Genomic DNA, 26,488 nt, shown 5'->3' with positions numbered 1-26,488 from the left:
AAAGATAGCACACTTGGAATTATAAAATAAAAACACAAAATTGCGCAAAAAAGCATCACCATACACTATTCCAATCCAAGAAGGGGTAAAGATAAACAAACCTTAGATTTACATATTCAAAATGATTTGCTTAATAGTTCTGCTATAGTATGCACTGCACAAAGTTCTTAATTAAAAATTATATCGTTGTGTACAATATAACATTATTTTACTTATCTATTTACATATTAATTTTACTACCAAAGTTCCGATAACATATTCGCTGACATTCAAGACGGATTTTTTTCGCTTATCCATAGCGAAAATAATATATTATACAAATTCACGACCAATGATATCTTGTCTAAATGTTTCTTTGTATTAGTAATAATATTATATTCTTATTAAAATCATATTGAAAAACTACTTAATCGTAACATTAAGTAACCTCTTACAATTTCTCTTAGATCGTAGTTAAGAAATATTAAAAGAAGTTTAACTGTCATTGGGGCCGTAAAGTAAATTACACAGAGTATAACCGTCCATTAACTCGGTAAGTAATGTAATACAGTAACAGCCTCAAACGGCTGTGCCTTAACCCGCTCTCCTTTCTGAAGAGGCTTGGACCCTCACCCTTGGATTCTTACCCTACATACTCCCACTAGACCCTAACACAGTAAAAATACCCTTTTTAAATCAAGTTTTTAATTAATGTAATGTAAAAGGAATGCATTTCTAGTGTTGTATATTAGGCTATATTGTCATCAGCATGAAAAGTGTGAACAAAAAAAAATTAGTTTAATCGTGTGTGTGGAACTAGTATTCAGCCACAAGATTTGACCTACTAGGTGAAGTCAAATAATAGCTTTTAATTATGTAAATGAATTATTTACTGATAAAATTATTTTATACATAGATTTAATTAATTCCTTATAGAATATATATTTAAACTATCAAATGTGTCATCGCCAATGGTAAATGGTCACCATCTCTATAAACAAGGTAAATTGTATTTGAACATTTTCATTTTACATATATAGACAATATTTTAATTAATTCAGTTAGATCTTGATTATTCTATGTCTACAATTACCTAAGAAAATACGTTAGACCGGTTTATGATTCGAAAGGCATAGGTTCGATTCTGACCTCTTCAACTATTACTTACTTCTTATCTTAAAATTTATATATATTATATAAAGGAAAAGACAAACAATTTTATTATTATTTTAAACATAATATATACATAATATAAGCAGATCTTCAATATTATATAATAAGGCACTAAACCTTAAACTTCTGTCGCCGTCAATGTTTCATATGATTTCTTACAGTTACTACCATCGCCATTGGCGAATGTTTTTTTATATATTTAGTATCCAGAAGTGAAGCTGATTTTATAAATTCTTCGAGTTGCTGTAAAAATAGAACACAAAATCATAGAAATTGACATTAGTTACAAACTCAATTACTTTTATAAGTTCAAATATCACAATTGAACACATTCACCAATCACAAGTCTTGCTAATATTAATTAATTAATTTACTTTTCCGTCCACCAAGTGGCGATCTTTATTTTTATATATCGTTATTGTGTGGATAATGTTATCTGATATATATTTTATATTATATGCAGCTATGTCATTGGTTTAATGCTTAGCTTGTACTTATTGGAATCATGTAATGTATGGAACATTTGTTGTTCCCTTAAAATAATTTTATAATCTGTTTCACGACTCGCGATTTTACTTACACAGTTAGAGGAACGTTTCAATACTCTGCTAGTGTCTTTCAACAAAATCAAGCTTTTGCATAGTTTTGTAGCATTTGTTTTCAATTTAATCCTAAGCAGTAAAAAACATAATAGTATACTATTAGAATGGTATATGTCTCGAAATGGTAACTGATCTTACAAGACAAACGTACTCACTATCGAAACCTTACATATATACTTAATAATTATATAATTGTCTTATAGAACAGTTGACAGTACGACTGGTAGATTGTACAAAAGTTTATCTATTTAGCTGATATTTAAATGTTATATGTCAATTTGTAAATTTTTTGTAAAGAAATAAATAAAATATTATTATTAAAAATTTATTTAAAAAAAAGTATAGTTTTTATATGTAATGAAGACTTTCGCTTTGATTTGTATATGTCTGCAATTTTTTTTTCTTTGGGCGTCTATGTGACCTTTCGACGGTGATTTATCCGAATCGATATGACTTGGAAAGTGGGAAACCTTCGAAAAAAGAGTATTTATTCCTAAAAGGCTAACAACGCATTTGCAATCATTTTGGTGTGCAGGTGTTTATAAGCATTAAAGCATTAAGCAAGCAGTATAAATTATAAGTGGTATTCATATATTTTTTTTTTATAGAATAGGAAGGTGGACGAGCGTATGGGCCACCTGATGGTAAGTGGTCACCAAACGCCCTTAGACATTGGCATTGTAAGAAATGTCAGCCATCGCTTATAGCCAATACGCCACCAACCTTGGGAACTAAGATTTTATGTCCCTTGTGCCTGTAATTACACCATATTCCATCAGGTGATCCTTTACATAAAATAACTAACCATAAACAAATAAAAAAGCCATCAGGTGGCCCATCTGCCTGCCCACCTGAGTATATTATACAAAAAAAAGCTCAAATGAGGGAAATCAAAGCAACCAAATGTGTGAGCCACTATATACAGGAGCCCATTCTTTCACTCTCATAATCTGATGGAGTGTCAATGGGAAATCAGGAGTAGGACCATTTGTTTTCATGCTTTTCGAATCACAAGAAATTTTTATTATTATCCAAGTCAAGGCCACATTCAACCTGTTTATACATAACATAATGTGATACTTTAAATATAAATTAGTGTCCCAAGGCGTGTAATTTCTCAATACAATTTGACCTCTTGCGGTCAAACACTCAGATTATCGAATGACTGAAACCAGATATGGAGAATTGAGTGATGGATTAATTATTATAATTTGAGTGGAAAATTTAATAAAATTTTATTGATTTGACTTTTATTGTTATAAGAGATGTGTCTACACTTTTTTAAGTTGTTGGACGTCAATATTAGATTTCTTTATTATATTTGGTTTATACTTTATTGTGTCCGGGGCAGTTTTATCACCCTTCCAGGTAACCTTCGTATATATTGAGAATAAAATATATAGGGTTTTGGCAGTTTTGGCAAACATAAAGTAGAATGAAAATAAAATTATCAAACGATATATATTTTTAATAATTTTACATTTATCTCAAGTTATAATTGTTTGCTTAAGGATATTACAAAATAAGCAAATCTTTGTTCCAAACCAAATTCTTGATGAGGAGAAATATATAACAGCACTGGGATTTTTTCGCCGGTTTTTCTCTGGTCTTAGGTATTTCTTAATTGGAAGCAGATTTTTAACAATTAATAAAAGTGTAAAGCTTTTATATTAAACAAAGAATTTGTCATTATATCTAACTACAAAATATAATGAGGTCTAGTGGTTAGCTTATAAGGCCACAGATCCCGAGATCCTAGGTTCAAAGCCTGGGTTGAGCCAATAACAATTTGGAGTTTAGAAATCGTCAGCGCTTACACTCGCGTACCTCAGAAAGCATGTCTTCTGTGGCTGAACTATTTCTAGCCGTGAAGGACATCGCGTCCCATCGAATTTTGTATGTGAGGATATAATATGTACCGTGTAGTTGGTAATTCTATCTTAAATGGTCACCGTTGAAATGGGGCGGTAAGACATTTCTAGGACGGTCAGTCGTATTTGTAACAGGCAATAAATATTGATCAGTAAAATATACGCCAAATAACAAAATACTGTTAATACTACAACAGCATCTACTACAAAATAATAAAATAAAAATATTATTTCAATTGGTCTAAAAGCACTTCTTATAATGATTCAAGCAATGCGTTTTTTAAAGTAATTAATAATATTCCTATTTATCCCTCTAATTATGTGTAGTTTATGTGCGGAGGACGACACTGACTCAAGGGTCAGGATTGAACCAGTGACTTAACACATCTTGGCGACTTGTAAACTATTGAGCTATTGACGCTTCAATATATATATTTTTAAAGTATATGTAGGCGGACGAGCATATGGACCACCTGATGGTAAGTCGTTACCAACGCCCAAAGACATTGGTATTGTAAGAAATGTCAACCATCGCTTACATCGCCAATACGCCACAAACCTTAGGAACTAAGATGTTATGTCCCTCGCGCCTGTAATTACACTGGCAGTGTAAGTAAACCCTTCAAACCGGAATACAACTATACCAAGTACTGCTGTTTTGAGTCAGAATATCTGATGAGTGGGTGGTACCTACCCAGACGAGCTTGCACAAAGCCCTACCACCAGTTAAAAGTTTTATACTCATGAATGATTATTTCACTATATAGCATTAATTTCATATAAGCTATATCTCCTATATACTTATATAAAGCCGAGATGATCTAGTGATTAGAACACATGAGTAAACCGACATGTGCCGTGGAGTACCGGCTTAGAATAGTACTCCCCCAATCTCATCCCGTGGGTGTCGTAAGAGGCGACTGAGGGACGGGGAAAAGGGGGGATGGGCAGCAGCGTCCCCCCTCCCATAAACATCTTACCCCCTACTGCGCTCGCCAACACGCCTGCCCAGCGCGGCGAGTATGGGCAAACCCCTCCCTTAATGGCAGATGAGCCCAAAAAAAGGCCCCCAGTTACCGGCAAGCCCGCTAGGCCCGACCAAGGTAGCGGTCGCGGTATCGGCAGGGCAGGGGGTGCTAAGAATCACCGGTTCACGGCAGGCTACCGTATAAAACGACTGAAAATGGCAACGTATAATGGACGCTCGATGAGGCTGGACCATCACCTCGCCGAATTAGAAGTAGAGTTAAGTCATATAAACTGGCATATACTGGGGTTATCTGAAGTCCGAAGACAGGGGGAGGACACGATAACTCTAGAGTCCGGTAACTTACTCTACTTCCGCGAAGGTGATAACCTCTCCCAGGGTGGTGTCGGTTTTCTTGTCAAAAAGGATCTCATTAGCAGCATTGTGGAAATCAGTAGTGTGTCGAATCGGGTAGCGTACCTTGTCCTAAAACTTTCCGACAGGTACTCCCTGAAGGTTGTACAGGTATATGCGCCAACTTCGACATACTCTGATGATGTGGTCGAAGCGATGTACGAGGACATCGCAAAGGCCCTCAACGACACCTCGAGGGCCCACTACAATGTTGTTATGGGAGACTTTAATGCTAAAGTGGGAGTACAAGATAGCGGTGAATCGAAAGTCGGACCTTACGGCTTGGGCTGCAGAAATCACAGGGGGCAAATGCTGGTAAACTTTCTCGAAGCGCAGGGGCTTTTTTTGATGAATTCTTTCTTTCAAAAGAAGCCTCAGAGGAGGTGGACCTGGCGAAGCCCCGATAACGTGACAAGGAACGAGATAGACTTTATCATTTCGAATAAAAGGCACATATTTAGAGATGTTTCAGTGATCAACAGGTTTAATACCGGAAGTGATCACCGCTTGGTTCGAGGCACTCTAAATATCAACTTAAAAGCCGAAAGATCGAGAATGATGAGGTCTACTCTCCGACCTACCATGCTCCAAGCTGCTCAAGGCTCCGAAAAGTTCCAAATGGAACTTCAAAATCAATTCACCGCGTTGGAAACCATAAGCAGCATTGATGAGAGAACCGACACGCTGGTCAAAATACTGCAAAACACATCCCGCAAGTGTTTTCCGCCACAGAGAAGAGACAACGCACCAAAACTCTCTGCTGAGACACTCGAGCTCATGAGAAAACGACGAGAACTACCATCGTTTTTGTCAGATAAGGCCTTAAACCGAACAATAAAAACGCTGACGCGACGCGATCTCCGACGCTCCAATACCCGTGCCATCAAGGCTGCGATTGAGCAAAATCGGGGATCGAAAGTGTTCGCTCGCAAGTTTGGGAGGCCGCGTCTGACAAAACTTAAAACTGAAAATGGTGGGGTCGTTACCTCTAGGCCTGAGATTATCGGAGAAGTAGAGAGGTTTTATGGGCAGTTGTTCTCTTCAAGATCGGATAAACCCGTGGGAATCAGTATTGATGACCAGCGCGCCCCTCTTATGCGCCATTACTCCGAGGAGCTCCCGGTCGTTGACCAAGGAGAGATTAGGGCGGCTCTAGAACAGCTTAAAAACAACAAAGCTCCGGGAGATGACGGAATCACAACAGAGTTGCTTAAGGCAGGCGGGACTCCGGTCCTGAAAGAGCTAGCAAGCCTCTTTAATTCCGTCATCCAACATGGCAAGACCCCGGAAACGTGGAGCGGGAGTGAGGTGGTACTGTTTTTCAAGAAAGGTGATAAAACCCTCTTGAAAAACTACAGACCAATCTCCCTCCTGAGTCACGTGTATAAGCTGTTCTCAAGAGTCGTCACGAACCGTCTCGCCAGACGACTTGACGAGTTCCAGCCCCCAGAGCAAGCCGGCTTTCGATCAGGCTACAGCACCGTGGACCACATCCATACTGTTCGGCAGATTGTGCAGAAGACCGAAGAGTACAATCAGCCGCTGTGTATGGCATTTGTGGACTACGAGAAAGCCTTCGACTCCATCGAAACCTGGGCAGTGCTCGACTCATTGCAGAGATGTCATATCGATTGGAGATATATCGAGGTACTGAGATGTCTGTACAACGCCGCTACAATGACTGTCCACATCCAGGACTGTAAGACGAAGGCGATCCAACTGCGCAGAGGGGTGAGACAGGGGGATGTAATATCCCCGAAACTGTTCACCAACGCGTTGGAAGACGTTTTCAAAACGCTGGATTGGACTAGGTATGGAGTCAATGTAAACGGCGAGTACATCTCACACCTTCGATTTGCCGACGATATCGTCATCATAGCAGAGTCGCTGGAACAACTCACCGAAATGCTGCGTAGCCTAGGCGAGTCTTCCCGGTGTGTCAGTCTCGGTATGAACTTGGAAAAGACCAAGGTCATGTTCAATAGGCATGTCGTGCCGGGACCGATATACGTCGAGGGGAAACCTCTCGAAGTTGTTAGTGAATATACCTACCTAGGACAGATAATACAAGTCGGTAGGAACAACTTCGAGAAGGAAGCCGATCGAAGAATTCGCTTGGGATGGGCAGCATTTGGCAACCTTCGTCAAGTCCTCAAGTCGTCTATACCGCAATGTTTGAAGACGAAAGTCTTCAACCAATGCGTCTTACCTGCCATGACATACGGTGCCGAAACGTGGACACTAACTGCGGGACTAGTCCACAAATTCAAAGTCGCTCAGCGTGCTATGGAGCGAGCTATGCTCGGAGTATCTTTGAAGGATAAGATCAGAAATGAGATTATCCGGAAAAGAACCGGAGTCACCGACATAGCTTGCAAAATTAGCAGGCTGAAGTGGCAGTGGGCTGGTCACGTATGTCGTAGGACCGATGGCCGTTGGAGCAGACGAGTCCTAGAGTGGAGACCGCGAATCGGCAAGCGCAGCGTAGGGCGCCCTCCAGCCAGGTGGACCGACGACCTCAAGAAGGTGGCGGGCACCAACTGGATGCGGAAGGCGGAGGACAGGGAGCTTTGGCGCACCTTGGGAGAGGCCTATGTTCAGCAGTGGACAACGATTGGCTGTTGATTGATTGATTTGATTGAGTAAACCGAAGTTCGGGTTCAAGTTCAATTTTCACGTGCTTAATTTGTGTATATATTTCATCTCGGGCGGTGCCGAAGAAGATCGTCAGGAAACATGCATCGAAAAAAATAATACTGACATATGTTTATCCACCAACCTGCATTGGAGCAGCGTGCTGAAATGTGCTGTAAGCTTTCTCTTAAAAAGGATATAAGGTCTTAGCCCAGTAGTGAAACATTAACAGGCTGATACTTTAAATTTGCATATTGTTTAATAAGCCTAATTCTAATCTATAAATGTTTTTTTTTACATAAAATTTAAATGTGTGTTAAGTTTAATCAAAACTCAAAGTCAATATAAGAGTTACACAAGTCAATTATTTATTACATTATCTAATATAATTAAATAGTCAAAAAGTTACGAAATTAGAAAAAAATCTTTCTTGTGTTCCAAATTTGAATTGTAATTAAACTAGTTTAATTACAGGCACGTGGAACGTAACGAGTTATGTTGAATGACAGCGTGTTTGCAACGAGAGCTTTATACAATGTCAATGTCGAACATATTCGTACTTGAATACTTACCTAGTGAACAATTCAGTTACGCCGTGATCATCAAATTTAGTTTGACTGTGTGTTAATAAGGTTACATCGGTATTTTCATTATTTTTTTTAATCAAAAATGCTATTCTAACTAGCACTTATGATTTTTATAAATTTAAACTTACTCTCAAATTGGTGAGCCGAGATGGCTCAGTGAACGAACACGCCTGTAAATATCCCATAAGTGTTGACTAAACGCATCCATTCCAAGATAAAGTTTGAAGCTTCATCGCACTGATCAAATGTGGGTTGGTGAATGATGCAATTCCCTCCGATACAGGCAGACTTTCTTACAATATTTTTAAGTGACCAATTATAAACCCAAATTAAGCACATGAAACCTTAGCGCTCGCAAGCTTTCAATTTAAGAGTTTCGGCTGAAATCTAGCTACTGAGCCATTTCAATTCCTAAACATATAACATACTTATGTACTATTAATATAAGATTACAATCACAAGTTATAATATTTTTATTTTTTAATAATATAACAAAACATAATACGATAAAGTTTTTATTAATATTTAAATATTATATCCTTGAAACTAGATACTTATATTTAAATTTTATATTAAAGTATAATAAATCATATCGCTTATAACACTGGTTTTTTTTTCTTTTTACATTGATGGCATAAGTTTGAATAATATAGTAATAATAGGTTAATAAATAAATAATTTAAAAAATAAGGATTTTCTTCTAAAAGTAATGCATATAATATATATATTATCTACATTATATAATATATATAATGTAGATAATAAAGACATGTACTACGTAGATACGATCAGATATGGAACCTCCTTTTTTAAAGCGCTGAAGAATGCAATACGATCCTTGACATCTAGGATAATAATCTCATGTCCGCAACGATATGGTTCAAAATATTTTAACAAATATTATCCTTAAAAAATAATTAACAAAAATCAAAACTTCGAACGAGTTGGCCAACATAAAGATGATTCAAAAAAAAAAGCTTACGCAAAAAAAAAATCTAAAGATCAACTATTTATAGAGAAAAGTTACATTATAATGTTGAATGAATTTTGTAACCACCGCATCGAGTATATATAAACGAATAGACGATAGAATCGTCACTTGTGTGATCACCTCCGACCTGATCTAACATATCATAAACATGCAGCTGGTGAGTACATATTACAGTAACTCGATTTTAACTTTTTTAAATAAATTTCATGTCAAACATCATATTTTAATATGCCATTTGAATAAAGTGTTCCATGTCAACATTTTTTATTGTTCCATCGATATTAATATTCTAAATTTAAATGCGATTTTTGACATTGGTTAATGATGTTTCAAAATTATTGATAATTTATTGTCTATTAAAAAAAACTATTAATCGTGAAATCGTTTCTATTAATATGTTAATATAGTGTCAATGTAATGTCATACTGTCAGGTTGACATTGTTATAAAATTTTACTTGACCACTGAAATAGACTAACTTTAACTCAAAGTAGCATTTACTTAAAAGTTACATCAAATTTGATGTTTTCAATTTTTTATCAATTTTAAACGAACAAACACTAATTTAATTATTATTTAACAATTAATTTTTTTATTGGTTGGTTTTGTGTTAGTTGTTTATATTTTGTTGCTGTAATGACTTTATATGTGTATTTCTCTTTAAAATTGAGAACTATTTTTATTATAAAAAAAAGGATTCTCATTGGATACTTTAATAAAGTGGAATATTGAAAAGTTATTATTAAATAAAACAATACAAAAATAATAAAACCTAAATATTACATATATTTTTTAATATTCCATTTAATTTAGCAATATTTCGTGGCAAAATCGTACCAATTTTTTTTACATTTGCTAAAATAACGTTCTTTTCACAATTATATTTTAATTTATATAAAATCAAATAAAACTTATTATTTTACTTTATACAATGTATAATGGGAAATTAATTTTGAATATTATAGACTCAATGTCTGTTTATTTCCTAATCTTTGATAAACTTGAGAACCCACCGTGTCTATTTTGGTAAAAAATGCCGACCGAAAAACACTTTATGATTAGCGGGATAAGATTTAAAATACTTTGTAACAATTTTCTTTTCATGTGAACCGCTTTGTTCAGGGTTGTAAGCGATGGTAATGTCAAGACAATGAGTATTGCATTTGAGATAAATGTACGTGTGAATGATTAATTGTGAGAACGGTAGCAAATTTTTATCTTCGATGTCATTATGTTTTGGTCGAAAACATTAAATTACAAGATACAAGTCAATAATGTGAATATTTCGACACCGAAAATAATAAATGACAATACTGTTTCATTACGATATTCTGTTGACTTAATTCGTTTTAGCTTATAACATATTTTATATGTTATTTGAAACAAATAAGAAAAAAAGCGTTTGTGCAATAACTGAAGCATAAATTGTAATGTTTTTTTTTAATATTTTGAACCCTGTGTTGATTATATACCCATCACCATTCTGTTAAAAACACAACAAAGTACTGTTTTTAAGACTATTAATAACCATCAATAAGCTTATTCTGTAATAGCACAACTACTTTAATTGTATCATATTTATAACAACCAATTACCTTTATCAATTCTTCATTCTACAGTACATCATCGCCATTGCCCTCTTCGGCATCGCCAGCGCCGCCTATTCCCCATACCCAGAACAGTCCAACCGCCCTCAGGCCCAGTACGAGAGGAACGCCCGCATCTTAGCCTACGAATCTGATGTTAAGGAAGACTCTTACAGATACAACTATGAGACCGAGAACGGTATCAAGGCTGAGGAAGAAGGACGTGAGGTATGATCTTTTTAATATCTACCTTCTTATTAACAAAATCAAGACCTATAATCTAATGAATTAGCTATCAGTAAATTAATACATTAAAGTATATTATGTATTAATATAATAGTTTTGAAAACAATCATTATCCGTTTCCGACTTTCTATTTTACAAATTCCTATTTTATTCCCGAATTCCTATTTTACAAATTGTTTTCATTGCGTTCCAGTAAAAATACGATGTCGATACACAAACTTATTAAGCGCTGCTATAAATTAGCAATTTATTAATTCAACCATGTGACAGTAATTAAATTGATAACCCATAATTATAATAACGAAGACCGCTTGAAATTAATAAGCTTCGAACGTTATAAATTACTTATAAATGCTATCAAACGAATAAATCTTCAATCAAAACCATAATTGTCTACTGAACGCAATTCTGAAACCAAAATTATTTGATCACATTACAAGTGATGCAACGCTAATTTATGTGCTGATACTACCTTTGACCTCCATACATTATCTGGAACTTTAAGCCGATCCCATTCGTAAAACACTCGTTTGATACAATCACCGGTCGAAAGGGCATCGGTCATTCGACTTGCATCCAAAATGTCGACATTGCGCAAAAGTTTAACATTTTTAGAATTTTTTTATTCATCACCAACATCTACTATGTTTATTTCTAACGAATGTTTCAAAATCATAAAAAAATCTTAATCTCCATTAAAGGGAGATGAAATGTTTTGCAACTTAACATAAATATATTTATTTAATCTTAGGAAGACAAACAGTTATATATATATATTTTATTGATAAGCAAATATATATATATATATATATATTTGCTTATCAATAAAACATTATACAAGATGCCTTTTAAATGGTTTTCAAAAGTTCTGTAACACTTAACAAATAATATAGCAATGGAGAAATAGGCATAATTTAATACACAAACGTTACATCGATATTATGAAAGCGATGTCATCTGGATGACAAGATGAAATCAATTTTTACATCAAGTGTGAGTTACATGTGTTCAAGGTTAATTTATGCTAATAGAATATTCCTCAACGTCGAATTACCAAAAAAAATCTGTTTTATATTAATTTATTCTACACTATTTCAACCGAATATAGAAACTGATTAAAAATTCTTAAGTCATTCCTTACCATGCCGATCTTTAAATACTTTTGAGTATCATCGCCTTAAATATTCACTGTGACTAATTCAGAATTACCAGTACGAAAGCGAACTTTAACCTCAATAAACAGATCTTAAATTTATTCATCTAACTTTGCCTTTAATATAAGATTTTACTTAATGATTTTTTTTTCTAATTTCAGGTCGATGGAATTGAAGCTCAAGGTGGTTTCCAGTACACCGGTGATGACGGTCAAATCTACTCCGTGAGATACACAGCTGGACAAGATGGTGTAAAAGCTCTGGGTGACCACTTACCCACCCCTCCTCCTATACCCGAAGAGATCTTGAAAGCTCTTGAACAAAACGCTCGTGATGAAGCCGCTGGTATCATTGATGACGGTAAGTGTACTTTAAATTGTTATGATTTAATAGTGGAGTTAAAATAGCAACTTATAAGACTTAATATGTCTTTATCTTATTCAATATAAGTGGTAATGACATTTAGGCCATCGATAAAAATGATTTGATATTATAATAATATAATGTTAACGCTAATGCCATTCTGAACTGTTTAATAAATTTAAATGTACTTTTATTATTCAAGCATAATTATGTATAATAAGTACAACATTTCGAAACATCAATACTAAAGATGTTTTTTTTATTTCTACAATTAGAACGTCGAGAATTTTACATATTAGGCAATTTTTATACACCAATGCAGGTCGTAATGTAGCGTTTAAAGCAATTACTTCTTGATAACAATGGATTCACAAGACGCATAGAATTGAGTAATGTTTAATTTGTTAATTTTATCTTAACAATGCAAAGGAAGGCATGCATCGAATAGAAATTTTACATAAGGCAACGGATAATATTTTTAGCATACTACTGACTTTCAAGCTCTTGCTTGGAACAGTGTAGAAGATGTTTGGTTTAAAATTGTTCTATTAAAAATGGATTCAAATCAAGATAAATAGACATCAGCTAAACCAATTGCAGAATTAAGATTAAGGCTGTCATAATGTAAAATGTATAAATGTCCGAATAGTTACTTAAAGTTGTTTCTTAAATAATAAATACGAAAGAGTTGCATCAAACTAGGGAAATACATTTAAGTTGACGACGCAATCAAAACCTACGCTGACTCAGCGCAATATGACCTTTCGTGGATTATATAAGTCTGGGAACAGTTTAACCGAATCGTATGCACTTTAAATACATCTATTTTCAAAACAGTAATGATATTTACTTATGCTAACTCTTGGGAAGAATATTTGCTAAAATTATTTTTCTATTGAAATATCCTTAAGTATATATAAATAAGGTTCATATTTGTTCATCAGTCTGTATTGTTCATTTACAAATATTAACAATTTATTTGAAAGCTGTAATTTAATAATTGTCTATCGTGAGAATATAGTAGATTCTAACGATGTATTTCTCTAACGTGATTTGATCTTTTGATTAGAGATTTGTGACTCCTTGGATTTTTTTTATAGCTATTGTTTCAATTTTTTACACAAAAATATTTAAAAGAAATTGCTCTTTTAATCAATAAGGCAATAAAATGTCAATGTTCATAGCTTAACAGAGGTACAAATAATAATACTTGTATATATTACTTCATTTAATTAAAAAAATGATGACGTAGTGAACCTGTGAAAGAAAAAAGAAATTGCTTTAATAAAAAATAAAAAAAACATTTCAAATATAATTCGGCAATAGATATAAAACTTAATATTATGATTTTCAATTTCAGGTCAATACAACCCCGGCAAATATGGTGGTGCTCCATCCGCCGGCGCTTTCGTTCCTCAGCAGAACTACGCACGTGCACAGGCCACAGCCGGTTTCCGCAAACCCTACAAGTACTAAGTCTAAACGAGACCTCTTATAAGCCTGGTTTACATTCAGATATCTAGAAAACTAAAACCTCATTCTTACTTTAAAGTACTTGCTCTGTAAGGGCTAAAATTAAAGAGGCTAATTCTTTTAACTGTAATTTTAAGTCTTACATTTTATCATTAAATCAAATATTCAATACAAGAAGTTCACTAGAAGATATTCTAGGATTTTTTTGTTTTTATGTCTCAACATAATTACAATGCCACTTTTTAATTGAGATGCTTTAAAATCATTTATGAGGTTTTATGATTCATCTCATTTCTATTATATTTCTTTTAATCCATTTCATAAGTGAACCTTAATTGTCTTTGATCTGATCAATTGAATATCGGATATTTTAGTAGACGAATTGAAGCCAGGTCATACTTAATCGATATCAGTGATACCACATAAATATATCTTAATGTAAACTAGGCATTATGTAACAAAAATAGCTTACGATCAATACAAAATAATGTGATAATAATCTGTACTTCTGTAGGTATAATCCAGATAATGGAAAGTTAGTTTTTATTTATTCTATGAATAAAAATTTTTTTATATATAATTTTTTTTTTATTGTAAATCCCAACCTCAATTTATTGCATCTATTGTCGGAATTAAGAAATTCACAATAAAATAGCGGCAGATCCCGATTGATAAATAACGAAAATGATAAGCAATATTTCCTTTTATTAATATTATAGTAGATTACTATTATAAGATGGTTTTAACATTTAACAAAAGAGTTACAAGCACATATAGAATAGTAATGCTGATGTGTGACTGAAAATTATTTTCTCCAAAACATTTATCCTTAAATTTGAAAGTTCCTATACACTTATTAGACAATTACATTATAACTTATTTTCAGTTATAAAAAAAATAAATATATTAAGTTTAAAATTTTCCTATATGATTGTGAATTGTTGCGGCGCTTCACTATCTATCATCGCGGGGTGCGGGGACGCGCCTACCAACTTAACTTCACTTGTCGTCTCGACGCGCGTGCGCGACACACATCAGTTCTTATAATTATTTATTATTAATATAAGTATTCAATTTCCAAAGACTTCGTTATTTTTACCACCACAAAAGCAGCTATCGAAGCTAACAAAATGGTCCTTCGCCCGTGAAATATTAAATAACGAAGAAATTAGAGAAAAACGCGTCATTCTTATTGACGCACGCGCACGCGCACCCACGTGGACAAGTCACACAAAGGATACCTGTGCAGAAAGGCAAATTTTCTACATCGAGGATACCTTTTCATCGCGCGCACCCACGGGACAAGTCACACAAAGGATACCTGTGCAGAAAGGCAAATTTTCTACATCGAGGATACCTTTTCATCGCGCGCACCCACGTGGCCAAGTCACACAAAGGATACCTGTGCAGAAAGGCAAATTTTTTACATCGAGGATACCTTTTCATCGTCCGATATTCAAGGAAGACGAAGCAGATCATTTCATATTAACGATCATCCAGTTCAAGCATATAACGTGACCACGTGGCCTACCTAAGACGCGTCGTCGCCGACGTCGCGACGTCTACAATAATTGACCAATCCACAGACCAATATTTCTTTGCAAGGTGACCCAGTTACTCGAAAAAGTAAATTTTAACTGAAGATCAAGCAATGCAAGGCCCTGAGCCCTTTTATGTACTTAAGATATCTTAATAATTAACATCGTGGTTAGCGGCAATGAAATACACATTAAGAAAACTTATACATTTATTATTGTAGTTCTGTACTATTATAATATTATTATGATTTTCAATTAAAGGTTTCTTTTAGTGGCTGTGGCATCAACAATGCTGTTACCATTTTTTAAATTAATTCTGCAACGCGGGCTGATAAACAACGGGCAACATAGGCTGCCGACCTTCCATGTTTTAGAGTTAGATATATACCGTTTGAATATAAAGTAACAGTATGTAAATGTCCCACTGCTGGCCTCCTCTTTGAGGAGAACATTTTGAATTTATTCCACTACGCTGCTCCAATTCGGGGTGGTCCATGCAGCAGATTTTCATGAAAATCTATACAGGTTTTTTTATGATTTCTTCCATCGTCACGGAGCACGAGTTTAATTATAAACACAAATTAAGCATATGAAATCAGTGGTGCTTTATTGGGCTTGACCCAGCAATTACCATATCGGATTTAAATATATATAGTTAAAATTTTAATTTATTGTTTTTCTATATTCTCATAACGACATCAAAACAGCAATTGTCAATACTGTTTGAATAAGGTTTGATAGGAACTATTATTGTTCATAGCTGCAGATATTGCTTTTAATTAAGAATGTTTATTAAGCACAAATAAAAAAAGGATATGTACAAAATAATAATACAATGAAACGTACGTGCAACAGTCAGTTTTAGTCATATTAGATTTAAATATAAAACAATATCTTTTTTTGTGTTTTTTTTTAAATGCTCCAGTCTATTTAACACCAGTTCAAAAGTGGATAACAATAAAGTGTTTTACAATGTATCTGTACTATACACATTTATTTTTAATAGTATGAAATTATTTTTAAATAAAAAAAATAATTAAGTAATAAAAATATTTATATTTTATAGCAAGCTCATATATATACAAAATGTTTGACTTAAATAAATAACATACAAATGGATATAAGTTATGTGGCAAATTATACATTAAGATATGTTAAAAGTATATCGTGATTTAATAGGAATATCCGGAGTTCGAGTCGAAACTGCCCTGGTGGTTGGCTGAGCCAAGTCCCTGACCAGGCCTTCCTCCAACCTTGTCTTGACCATCATTGTCAGGATGGTATTTACCTGTTAAAATAATAAGGAAGTTAATTCCATTCCCAGCAGTCGAAATATTAAGTTTTTGCTGCACCTTATTTGCTGCAATTAGACACCTACATGTGACTAATTTAATTGATATTCTGCCACATGTGTATTCAACCAATCCGCATTGGAGCAGCGTGGTGGAATAAGCTCCAATACTTCTCCTCAAAAAGGAGAGGAGTCCTTAGCCCAGCAGTGGGACATTCACAGTCTGTTACTGTGATTAACTGTTTTATCACAGTCAGATATAATTTGACCTATTTCTACTCTTTCAAAACCAAACTAATGCAGCAGGAAATGTCTCACATAATATGTTTTGGAAGACAAAGTATACTCACCATCATCAAATATACCAGCAGCCTCATCTTTCTCATTCTGTTTCAAAGCCAAAAGGATTTCTTCAGGTGTTGGTGGTGGAACTGGGAGGTGATCACCTTGGGGTCTGAAACCATCTTCTCCAGCTGTAAATGTCACGGAGTAGATCTTTCCATCATCGCCCTTGTAAGCAAATGCACCTCGTGTCTGAACTGCGTCACCAGATTCCTCAGCTTGGATGCCGTTGGATGTTTCGTACGAGTAACGGAAACCTGATAGATGAAGAAGTTTTGTAAGTATATCATTTGTTTTTCCAAACAATATTTTATATCAGGTTTTTATTTGAGAATGGCCTTAATAATAAACGTTGTTACCTATCTCTTTCTGTCGTTATTGAATTGGCATTCGAAAGAGGAAGACTGTTTAACGAATCAGTCGCTAAACAACGTTTATAAGTGTGGCCGTTAGTATTAATGTATTTAAGTAAAAATATAATTGCGTTAAATATTTGTTATTAAATTATTCAAATCATCGGTGCTATTTTGTAAGAACTCCCTTCGTATCTCACTCTTGTATCCTTCGAATGTTTTTTTTATAAAATAAGTAGACGGACAAGCAAATGGGCCACCAGATGGTAAGTGGTCACCACCGCCCATAGACATAAGCATTGAAAGAAATGTTAACCATCGCTTACATCGCCAATGCGCCACCAACTTTGGGAACTAAGATGTTATATCCTTTGTGCCTGTAATAACACTGGCTCACTCACCCTTCTAACCCAAACAATACCAAGCACTGCTGTTTTACTTTAGAATGTCTGATGAGTGTGTTGTACCTACCCAGACGAGCTTGCACATAGTCCTACCACCAGTAATATAAACATTTAATATAACCAATATCACATATCTCATTCTTACCTCATTCTTACAGAATATTCTAAAATTGCTTCCACTCACCATTTTCTCCAATTTCTTGATCCAATTTCAATATGGCTGAATTTTTCTCCGCAGCTTGTTGAGGACGATCATTGGCTGAGCCCTGCCCACTTGGACCGAACTGATTGGATCCAGGTGCTCCAGGACTTTGAGGCAGATAAGTAGCTGACGGTAGTTGAGCAGCAGATGTCAAAGCCAAGAGTGTGCAAATGATTATCTGGAATTATATAAAAGTTTTGGAAACAAATTTGAGTTTACTTATAAAGGTTGCTTAGTACGTTAAACTATGCTGTCTTTTTCTGTCTAATGTAATATCAATGATGATAGAAAAGGACAAATAAGTGCTTAGCTAAACATGCACTAAACAAAGTTTATAAAATTCATAATGTTTAATTTTTTGACAAATCTTACCATTTTGTTCATTTTGTATTATTTCTCAACTGAATTGCTATTTCAATGCGATGAGCTGTACTGTGCCTTCTTGGGCCCATGATGCGCTTTTATATGTAACAAAAATATTTAATTTAACAATTAAGAGATTGTTAACAACGATATTGTGACTCCCGTATACCTTGAATGTTTGAAGATGCGATTACTTTCTATAATAATATGCAAAAAATAAAATAATATTATACAAATATAAGACCTTATTACATCAAGGTCGTTGCATGTTGTATTTAAGGTATTTTATAAAAATTATATATTTTTTTCTAAATGTTCGTCTTATACAAGTATACACATAAGCTTATGTTTTCAGTAATTAATGATATTATGTAATTGATGTATAACTGAATGTAATTAACTGCATATAAACAAAAGAATAATGGGTAATATTCTGCGTTCTCATATATCAAGTATGTGTTGATACACATGACGATGAGTTAAAATCAATTCAAAATTATTTGATTTGACTTGATTTGATGATTTAAAGGTTAGAACATTGTGGATGCTTAGAATTTGGTGGGCTGCAGCGCCATCTAGCCGCAAGTTACATGAAATGCATGAACTACTAGATGCGTACAACAAATGTTAGGACAGCCACTGGTTCATTGTAACTCTGGCTCTTCGGGCGAAAATAAATGACACGGCAAGATGACCTGCCGGTCAGGAATTAGCCCGGGTAAAGGGGGCAACCCTGAGACCCGTACCTAGACCGGCTTTTTGGGCCAGTCAGGAGGAACTCTCTCTCACAACATGTCTTAAATTGCTTCTTGAATAATATGTCTTCGTTACTATCAATGTGAATAGAATAATATAATATACTAAATGTGCGTTATAGACTCTATTAAGGTTTTCATTCTTCATCATTAAAAAAGAGGAAAATTTTGCTCAGCCGTGGGGTAAAACCTTCCAGAATATAATTTAACATTGTATTCTAAAAGATGACAAACTTGCTATATACCCGATTATGATTATAATGTATATATATCAGAATGGCATCTGCCACATGCGGGTTTTTTCGTTTTCGTTTTATTTCTTACATTAAAACGTTCAAGCTACCAATTATAAAACAATTGTAGCACAAAAAAAAAATCAGTAAGATTTGAGGCGTTTATATTTACTTATGTCGTAATTGTGTTGCTACTGTGTAATTATTATATAAATGAAAATTGTGGTGTAAGTTTTATAATATAGTTTTAATACTGTTATGTTCCATACGAAACTGGTACTCTAACAACATTCGCGCGGTACAATTTTTTTATCGTGTGTGAACGCAGCATTATAATTGAAATAAAAGCAGCTTAAATGTAACGGAGGTAGAAATTTAATAAAATTCTTGCATTCTATGTCAGTGGGCGAGTAGACGTTCCAGTCAGCTCGTGACCAGACAGGTATAAGCCTATCGAATCGTCAGCCTTAACAATTGTAAAATAGAGCAATCCTCCGCTCTCTATATTGCCCAGCTGTCTGGTAAAACCTTTATGTTTTTAACATAACTTATGTATTTAAGTAAGTTTTTGTTATTTATGAGATGTGAGATTTTAAATTAAATATTATATATACATGATAAATATGATCGCAATTAAAACCTTAATACAATGCCTATAAAGGATACATCGAAATGGTCTAAAGTAATACTATTTATATTTCTCATTATTTACAACCTAAAATAAACAACAAATAACGTTAAACTTTCAAGTTCGAGTTGAAGAAATAGGTTAGGAAAATATTTGAGAGGAGATTTGATGATAACAATTTTAATCGCAGCGTCTATTCACGACGGAGGAAAGTGGAAGCTGTGCAAGATATATTCAAGGGTGTACGCAAACATATATATATGTATATATATAAGAGAGTGTGAGAGACTATAACTAACGTTAGTTACCCGTTAGAACGACAGTCCGACATGACCGGATCAGGCGAAAAACCTACAGAAAATTTCTTAAAGGAAAAAACCCAGGGCCTCGGTATCTGCAGCCTTATAAATTATCCACTAATTCAACAAGGTAAATTTATATAAACGAACATTTTCATTACCAAGAAACTATTGGGAAATGTCTTAATGTAGGCAATGTAAAGCTCACGACTTTGTACTAATGACAAGGTCATGTGAAGGGCACAGTGTTAACATTCTCGTAATAAGTTCGTTTCTGCTACATTTAGAGAAAATTATTTGAATATCACTATACAATATTTTTATCAAAATTCAAAGTAGGTCAATATTATTTAAGTGAAACTTTTTTGATACAAAGAGAGTAACATTTCAAGGTCAAATATTATCATTGTATTTTTAAATAGAAAGGCGTCCAATGGGCCAACTCATGATGGTAAATGGTCACCATTGCCCATAGACGTTAGCTGTAAGGTACAAGGTACTTACCCAGATGAGCTTGCAAACAAAGCCCTAACACTAACTATATAGTTAACAATGTAAGGAATGGTTAATATTCCTTACAGCGCCAATAACTATGGGCGATGGCAACCACTTAGCACAAGATGGCCCATTCACCCATCCACCTACTTATTTTATAATATATATGTCATTATTACCGCCAAGTGCGTAAGGTGAATATTTTTTTAATCGCCAATATACCTTATTGGAGAAGCGTGGTAAAGTAAGCTCCACAACCTTCTACTCAAAAGGAAAAGAGACCTTAGCCCAGCAGTGGAATACTAAGTATTGAAGATAAAAACGCTTGGTTCATAAATATCCATTCATTCTGTGTTTATAAAAAGATCTGTGTGAATAATGTTATCAATAAAAAAATAACTACAAGGTTTTTTGTCGGTTCTTTATGGTAGACTCTACATTCTGAACCGGTAGTAGCTTTTTGTTTATATTGTAAATACTCATAACAGAACATACACGATCAATAGAAAAACATTTTTGAATAAGATATTTTATGATAATGATAATCTCCTGACTGATTTTAACCGCAACGGCCATTATCTACGTAAACTGGCAGATTGCTACCACAGCTGTTACTTATTATATTGCTTATTCCCTGCTCACTGTTATAAACCGTAGGAACTGCAATCTGTACATGCTTTCAGATGAATAGAAATGCTATCTATAGCTTGCAAACTATGAGCTGCGTTTCAATAAAGGCGGACGGACAACTTGGGCCACCTGATGTCAATTGCTCACTACATTTACAGGTGGTAGAGCTTTGTGCAAGCTCGTCTGGGTAGGCACCGCCCACTCATAAGATATTCTACTGCAAAATAGCAGTACTTGGCATTGTTGTGTTCCGGTTTGAAGGGTGAGTGAGCCCGTGTAATTACAGGCACAAGGGACATAATATCTTAGTTCCCAAGGTTGGTGGTGCATTGGTGATGTAAGCGATGCTTAACATTTCTTACAATGCCAATGTCTATGGGCGTTGGTGATCACATACTATCAGGCCCATATGCTCATCCGCTCATCTTCCTAATCTATAAAAAAAACATAGACATTGGCAATGAAAGAAATATAAATCACTCCTTACATCGCCAATGCGCCACGCTAATGTTATGTCCCTTGTACCTATAGGCTCACACACCCTTCAAAACACAAAAATACTTATTGGCTTGATGGTACAGTATCTTATGGGCATCTTCCCAGATGGGCATGCACAATCCTACTACCAAATGCTATAAGTATCCGGCATGATCAGGAACAAGTGCAGGACCAAAATGATTGTTAACAAAAACATTCCTATAACAAACAATAAAAGCTTAATGAAGCAATTAACAAATTGATTAACCAATTTGAATTGATATAACAAAAAACGTAAATCGTTTTTTATACCAAACAGGTGTTTCATCTTCCTTGAAGGTAAATTAAACCAGTTTTGAAACAATGAAGCGTGACCAATAATTCAAAGCCTCATTGCCTCATGTCTCGTTAGTGTGGTGACTTATAAAGCTGCAAATCCCGTCTGGGTTCAAACCAGGCCAGGTCTATAAAATATATGTCGTTTTTCAGTCGAAATTCTCACGTTTGTGTAATGATTGAAATAAACATATGAGTTGAAATTACGACTCATAGAACAACAGTGCTATTCAGTAAACTCTCTTCGTATCTCACTTGTGAAATATCTCAATCTCAAATCATTTTGCACACAAAATAAAACAATGCTGTCACCATCGATCTTCCGATTATATTTTTATACCAACTCAATCGATGGCAGAACTGTTCTACATAAGGTCGTCGTTTAAATTTCAGTGATAGATTAGCTGAACTGATTATTATATAAAAAGCTATGAATGAAAATTATCCTTACAAGATAGAAATCTAAATAATTAAATTTATGAAATTTAAAGTTATTATTAATTTTTTTAAGACTATACACATATTTATCATATCATATATCATTATTGTTTTGTTTGAACTAATATATCATGTATTCATAATTATTACATGTTAACATCATTCATACATAAAATAAACCCGCAAATAATTCCAATATTCTAAAATATTTGCTGATTCCAGAACAATCACCGTAAAAACGGTGCATCACTATACGTGAAGTGTCAACGGTCAACTCAAATTTGTGTTCTTATTTGACTTTAATGTGTAACTAAAAACCAAACCAACCAACCTGGGGGCCAATCTACGAATTAAATTGATTGGAATTGAATCGGGAACATATCGTAATCGTTATAGATTAGTAGAATTGACGTCTTTTTTTAACGCTGGAAATCGCTTTACGCTTTTCCACCGGGAACAGTGTATATGTGGGTATAACAGGGTATGTGGGGCTCGCCGGTGTCCAAGGCGCCGAGTGTGCCCCGAACATCGGAATACCCACTAAAAAACCAGCGGTACCCTTTCCGTCTTGACGAGAAACGCCACGGGATCACTTTCGCATGCTACCGTGACGCTCTGTGAATTGGCGTCCTAGAATAACGCGCGAATTGGCTATTTATTTTTCTGGCTATATTTTTGCAAGTCATCTACACATTATCGAGTTTGCACAATATTATCAATACGCAATCATGATAAAATGTAAATAAATTAAGGCGTCAAGGCGAAAGAAATTATCTGTATCGAAACTATAAAAATTACTGGCCTTACTTAAAAATGTTGTTTATCGAGTAATTTGTTAAACAATTATGTGTCTTTTTCTTTCGAATGACAAATAAATTAAAAAAGAAAGAGTGAAATCAATGGTTAAATAATCAGCTAAGCGGCGTTTATAAGTAACGCTGTAAAAGTATATTTAAGATTTGTCTATTAAATACATTAATATTTTTTATGTCTTTCATTATTATTAAATGATATCGAAAAATAAAAGGATCAAATACAGTACATTGATATCGTTTATTATATATTTGAACACAAGCATTATTTAAGTAAAATAATTGACTCCTCAGTAGTGGTAGCCAGTTTGTTCATCAAAAGGTTGCTGAGGAATGTTCTGGAAAGATGTAGTCTTGGGAGCCAAGTACTGACGGCTGGCAGCACCGAACTGTGGCTGAGAGCCAACGTTGGATCCTTGAGACCCAAATGTAGATCTGAATCCTCCATTTGTAGATCCATGAGACGAACCAGAGTTTGAACCAAAGCCGGTGCTATGGCTGGAGAAATCGGAGCCTTGGCTGTATTGTTGGCTGGCAAAGTGGCCCGATGCTGTAAATAAAAAATATGCTTTATATTCCTAATGAAATAATAAAGTAACAGCCTAAATAAAGGCAAAGGACTGGAAATGGTACATATAGTTGGTACAAATTATATAAACGTTGTATATATTTTATACTATAGTGCATCCTCTCGAGAATGTTTGGAGTTTATTCCATCATGCAGCCGCATGTTTGTAGGAATTTCATTCGACTTTTGCATGATTTCTTTCTCTGGACAGCAGGTGGTAAATAATAGCTTAAAAAATAATGCTTATCAAAAATGCGTACTACTTACCCAGATTTCTACCCATGATCTTTCATTAAGATCAACATCCACTGAGCAATATCGACTTTATCTAATAACAGTATTAACAAGAACTTTCAATTAATTACTGGTATTTTTTTAATGCTATCCGTATAATATTACTTACGTTTGTTTGAAGAAGTTCCGATTCCATTGAAACCGTTGGATCCAGCTCCAGATGGTCCATGGTCTGGGGGAAGGTACTGATTAGATGTGGCACCAATAAAAGCGCTATTTTTACCAGCTGATCCATTAGCCCCGAATCCATTTGATCCTTGAGAAGTACCAAATCCACTGGAGCCATGGCCGTTAGCACCAACTCCACTGGAACTATGGCCACTAGTGCTGAATCCATTGGAACCAACACCGTTAGAACCAAAGTTAGAAGAACCATGGCCATTTACACCGAAGCTGGTACTGCCAGAAGTATGACCTTTGGCAAATCCATTGTTGTTAGAGCCATGACCACTACCGAATCCATTGCTTCCAGAACCGTGTCTGGCAAAACCGTTGCTGCCAGTGTTGAAAGCATTTTGTGAGCCTCCGTTGGCACCGAAGCTGCCATGAACGTTGTTGCTGTCAGGAGGCAAGTAGGAGCGCTCGAGGTGCTCCAGGCGACCAGCCGACGCCACAGCAATCAAGGCAGCAACAACGAACTGAAATTTTTACAATAATTTTATAATAAAAAACTTTATTAATTTTATTTAAATATAATTAACTTTAATATCATAAGAAATGTAAAATAAGCAATTAAGTCTGAAAATGTCCCATGAGGCATTATCGCCTCATCTGCTTTTGTGGTGACGATTTGAATCTTATTTCAATACGCTAACCTATGTTGGTTAGTGAATACGCATGGGGAAGATTTCCATCAAACTCTGAGGTTTCAGTTTTTCCTTCACAGTCGAAATGAATTATTATCAAAAATTGAGTGTTTGCTTAGGTTTGAAACCGCTATCTTCAATTACGGTTTACGTGTTCTTGCTACTAGATACACAAAACATAACTACCTCAAATAAATTAAAAAAAAAATATTTATAATAAAAACACACAATAATCCATTATTACTAATAATAATTATTACTAATAAATATAAAATATTAAATTAATTAATAAAATAATTTACCAATTTCATATTTAGGTCGGTGTATGTATTGCCAAATGTGAAGCCCACAAAGAACTGTGTTACTCTGAGACGGACTGACCCATTATATACCATCCGTCCAGATCCTAATCCTGAAGATATCGCTCGTACACTGACGTAATATACTTTACAAAATGTAATAAAACATTGCCATGATGTTATATGCATGGACGAGTTATTAGCCGACATATTTTTTCCAAAGACCTTGTCTGTCAGAAATTTTTCAAGGGTATGCCTTAATTAATTTCAGTTAATTGTAATAATCAATTCAATTATGAAAGCTGTCTCAGGCCTTATCTCATTGCTGGGTACGGATCTCGAACGTGCTTGTAATTTGATGTTCGTGAATAGATGAACATTATAAATTAGCTCGTTTGTTGAGTTTTGCAAGCGTATTTTTTTGGTTGTAAGTCGTTGATGGATTTGGCGAATCACGTATACGTGTTTTTTTTTGTAATTTTCGGTTAATTAAAATATCGTAACCAATGTAAGTATTTTAGTAAATTTTATAGCCAATGAAATGTATATAGGCATTTATTTTTAATTTTTTGATATTAACATTTCCATTAAATCAAAGCTAAGATCTTAATAAATATACGTACTATAAATTAAAAATGTATAGCAATTTATACTAACAATTAAATCGTTTACCAATAGAGTAATATATCTCTTATCAATTTACGTTGCAAAAATATTATAATATTTTTGTACTGAGTTTTATGAATATGTAAAATAAATAATAAAATGCATGTACATCAATCGATCCGCAATGATGCGTGGTGGAATTAGTTCCATTCCTTTTCCATAAGAGAAAAGAAGTCCCAGCTGTGGGGGATTTACTGGTTGTTACTTTACTTTCTCTTAC

General features: G+C 34.5%; 3 protein-coding genes across 3 annotated transcripts; 1 reads left to right on the top strand and 2 right to left on the bottom strand.

Annotated features, from left to right (window-relative positions):
- Positions 1–9,331: 9,331 nt before the first annotated feature.
- Positions 9,332–14,619, top strand: LOC126775038 (cuticle protein 3-like). Its single transcript, XM_050496766.1, has 4 exons — positions 9,332–9,375; positions 10,837–11,031; positions 12,365–12,563; positions 13,927–14,619. The coding sequence occupies exons 1-4, from the start codon at positions 9,367–9,369 to the stop codon at positions 14,040–14,042; spliced, it is 519 nt and encodes a 172-aa protein (XP_050352723.1). The 5' UTR covers positions 9,332–9,366; the 3' UTR covers positions 14,043–14,619.
- Positions 14,620–16,749: 2,130 nt separating this feature from the next.
- Positions 16,750–21,871, bottom strand: LOC126774706 (pupal cuticle protein 27-like). Its single transcript, XM_050496243.1, has 4 exons — positions 21,863–21,871; positions 18,152–18,347; positions 17,219–17,467; positions 16,750–16,865 (listed from the first exon to the last, which is right to left on the bottom strand). Exons 1-4 carry the CDS (start codon positions 21,869–21,871, stop codon positions 16,750–16,752), a joined length of 570 nt encoding a protein of 189 aa, XP_050352200.1.
- A 2,054-nt stretch (positions 21,872–23,925) lies between these two features.
- On the bottom strand, positions 23,926–25,647 carry LOC126775013 (uncharacterized). The gene is made up of 3 exons (XM_050496728.1): positions 25,606–25,647; positions 24,607–25,135; positions 23,926–24,185 (listed from the first exon to the last, which is right to left on the bottom strand). Exons 1-3 carry the CDS (start codon positions 25,612–25,614, stop codon positions 23,926–23,928), a joined length of 798 nt encoding a protein of 265 aa, XP_050352685.1. The 5' UTR covers positions 25,615–25,647.
- Between the last annotated feature and the right edge of the window lie 841 nt (positions 25,648–26,488).

This window comes from Nymphalis io, chromosome 17, assembly GCF_905147045.1.
Source record: "Nymphalis io chromosome 17, ilAglIoxx1.1, whole genome shotgun sequence".
NCBI lineage: Eukaryota > Metazoa > Arthropoda > Insecta > Lepidoptera > Nymphalidae > Nymphalis > Nymphalis io.
This window is presented reverse-complemented; position numbering and strand designations above follow the sequence as displayed.

What these genes read in the sequence shown, in the direction of transcription:
- LOC126775038 (XM_050496766.1), top strand. An exon ending in CTGAGGAAGAAGGACGTGAG is followed by an intron (nt 11,032 to 12,364) that starts GTATGATCTTTT and finishes TTCTAATTTCAG; the next exon opens with GTCGATGGAATTGAAGCTCA. An exon ending in CGCTGGTATCATTGATGACG is followed by an intron (nt 12,564 to 13,926) that starts GTAAGTGTACTT and finishes TTTCAATTTCAG; the next exon opens with GTCAATACAACCCCGGCAAA.
- LOC126774706 (XM_050496243.1), bottom strand. An exon ending in TCAAGAAATTGGAGAAAATG is followed by an intron (nt 17,468 to 18,151) that starts GTGAGTGGAAGC and finishes TTCATCTATCAG; the next exon opens with GTTTCCGTTACTCGTACGAA. An exon ending in TGCTGGTATATTTGATGATG is followed by an intron (nt 16,866 to 17,218) that starts GTGAGTATACTT and finishes TTATTTTAACAG; the next exon opens with GTAAATACCATCCTGACAAT.
- LOC126775013 (XM_050496728.1), bottom strand. An exon ending in CGGAACTTCTTCAAACAAAC is followed by an intron (nt 24,186 to 24,606) that starts GTAAGTAATATT and finishes TTTTATTTACAG; the next exon opens with CATCGGGCCACTTTGCCAGC.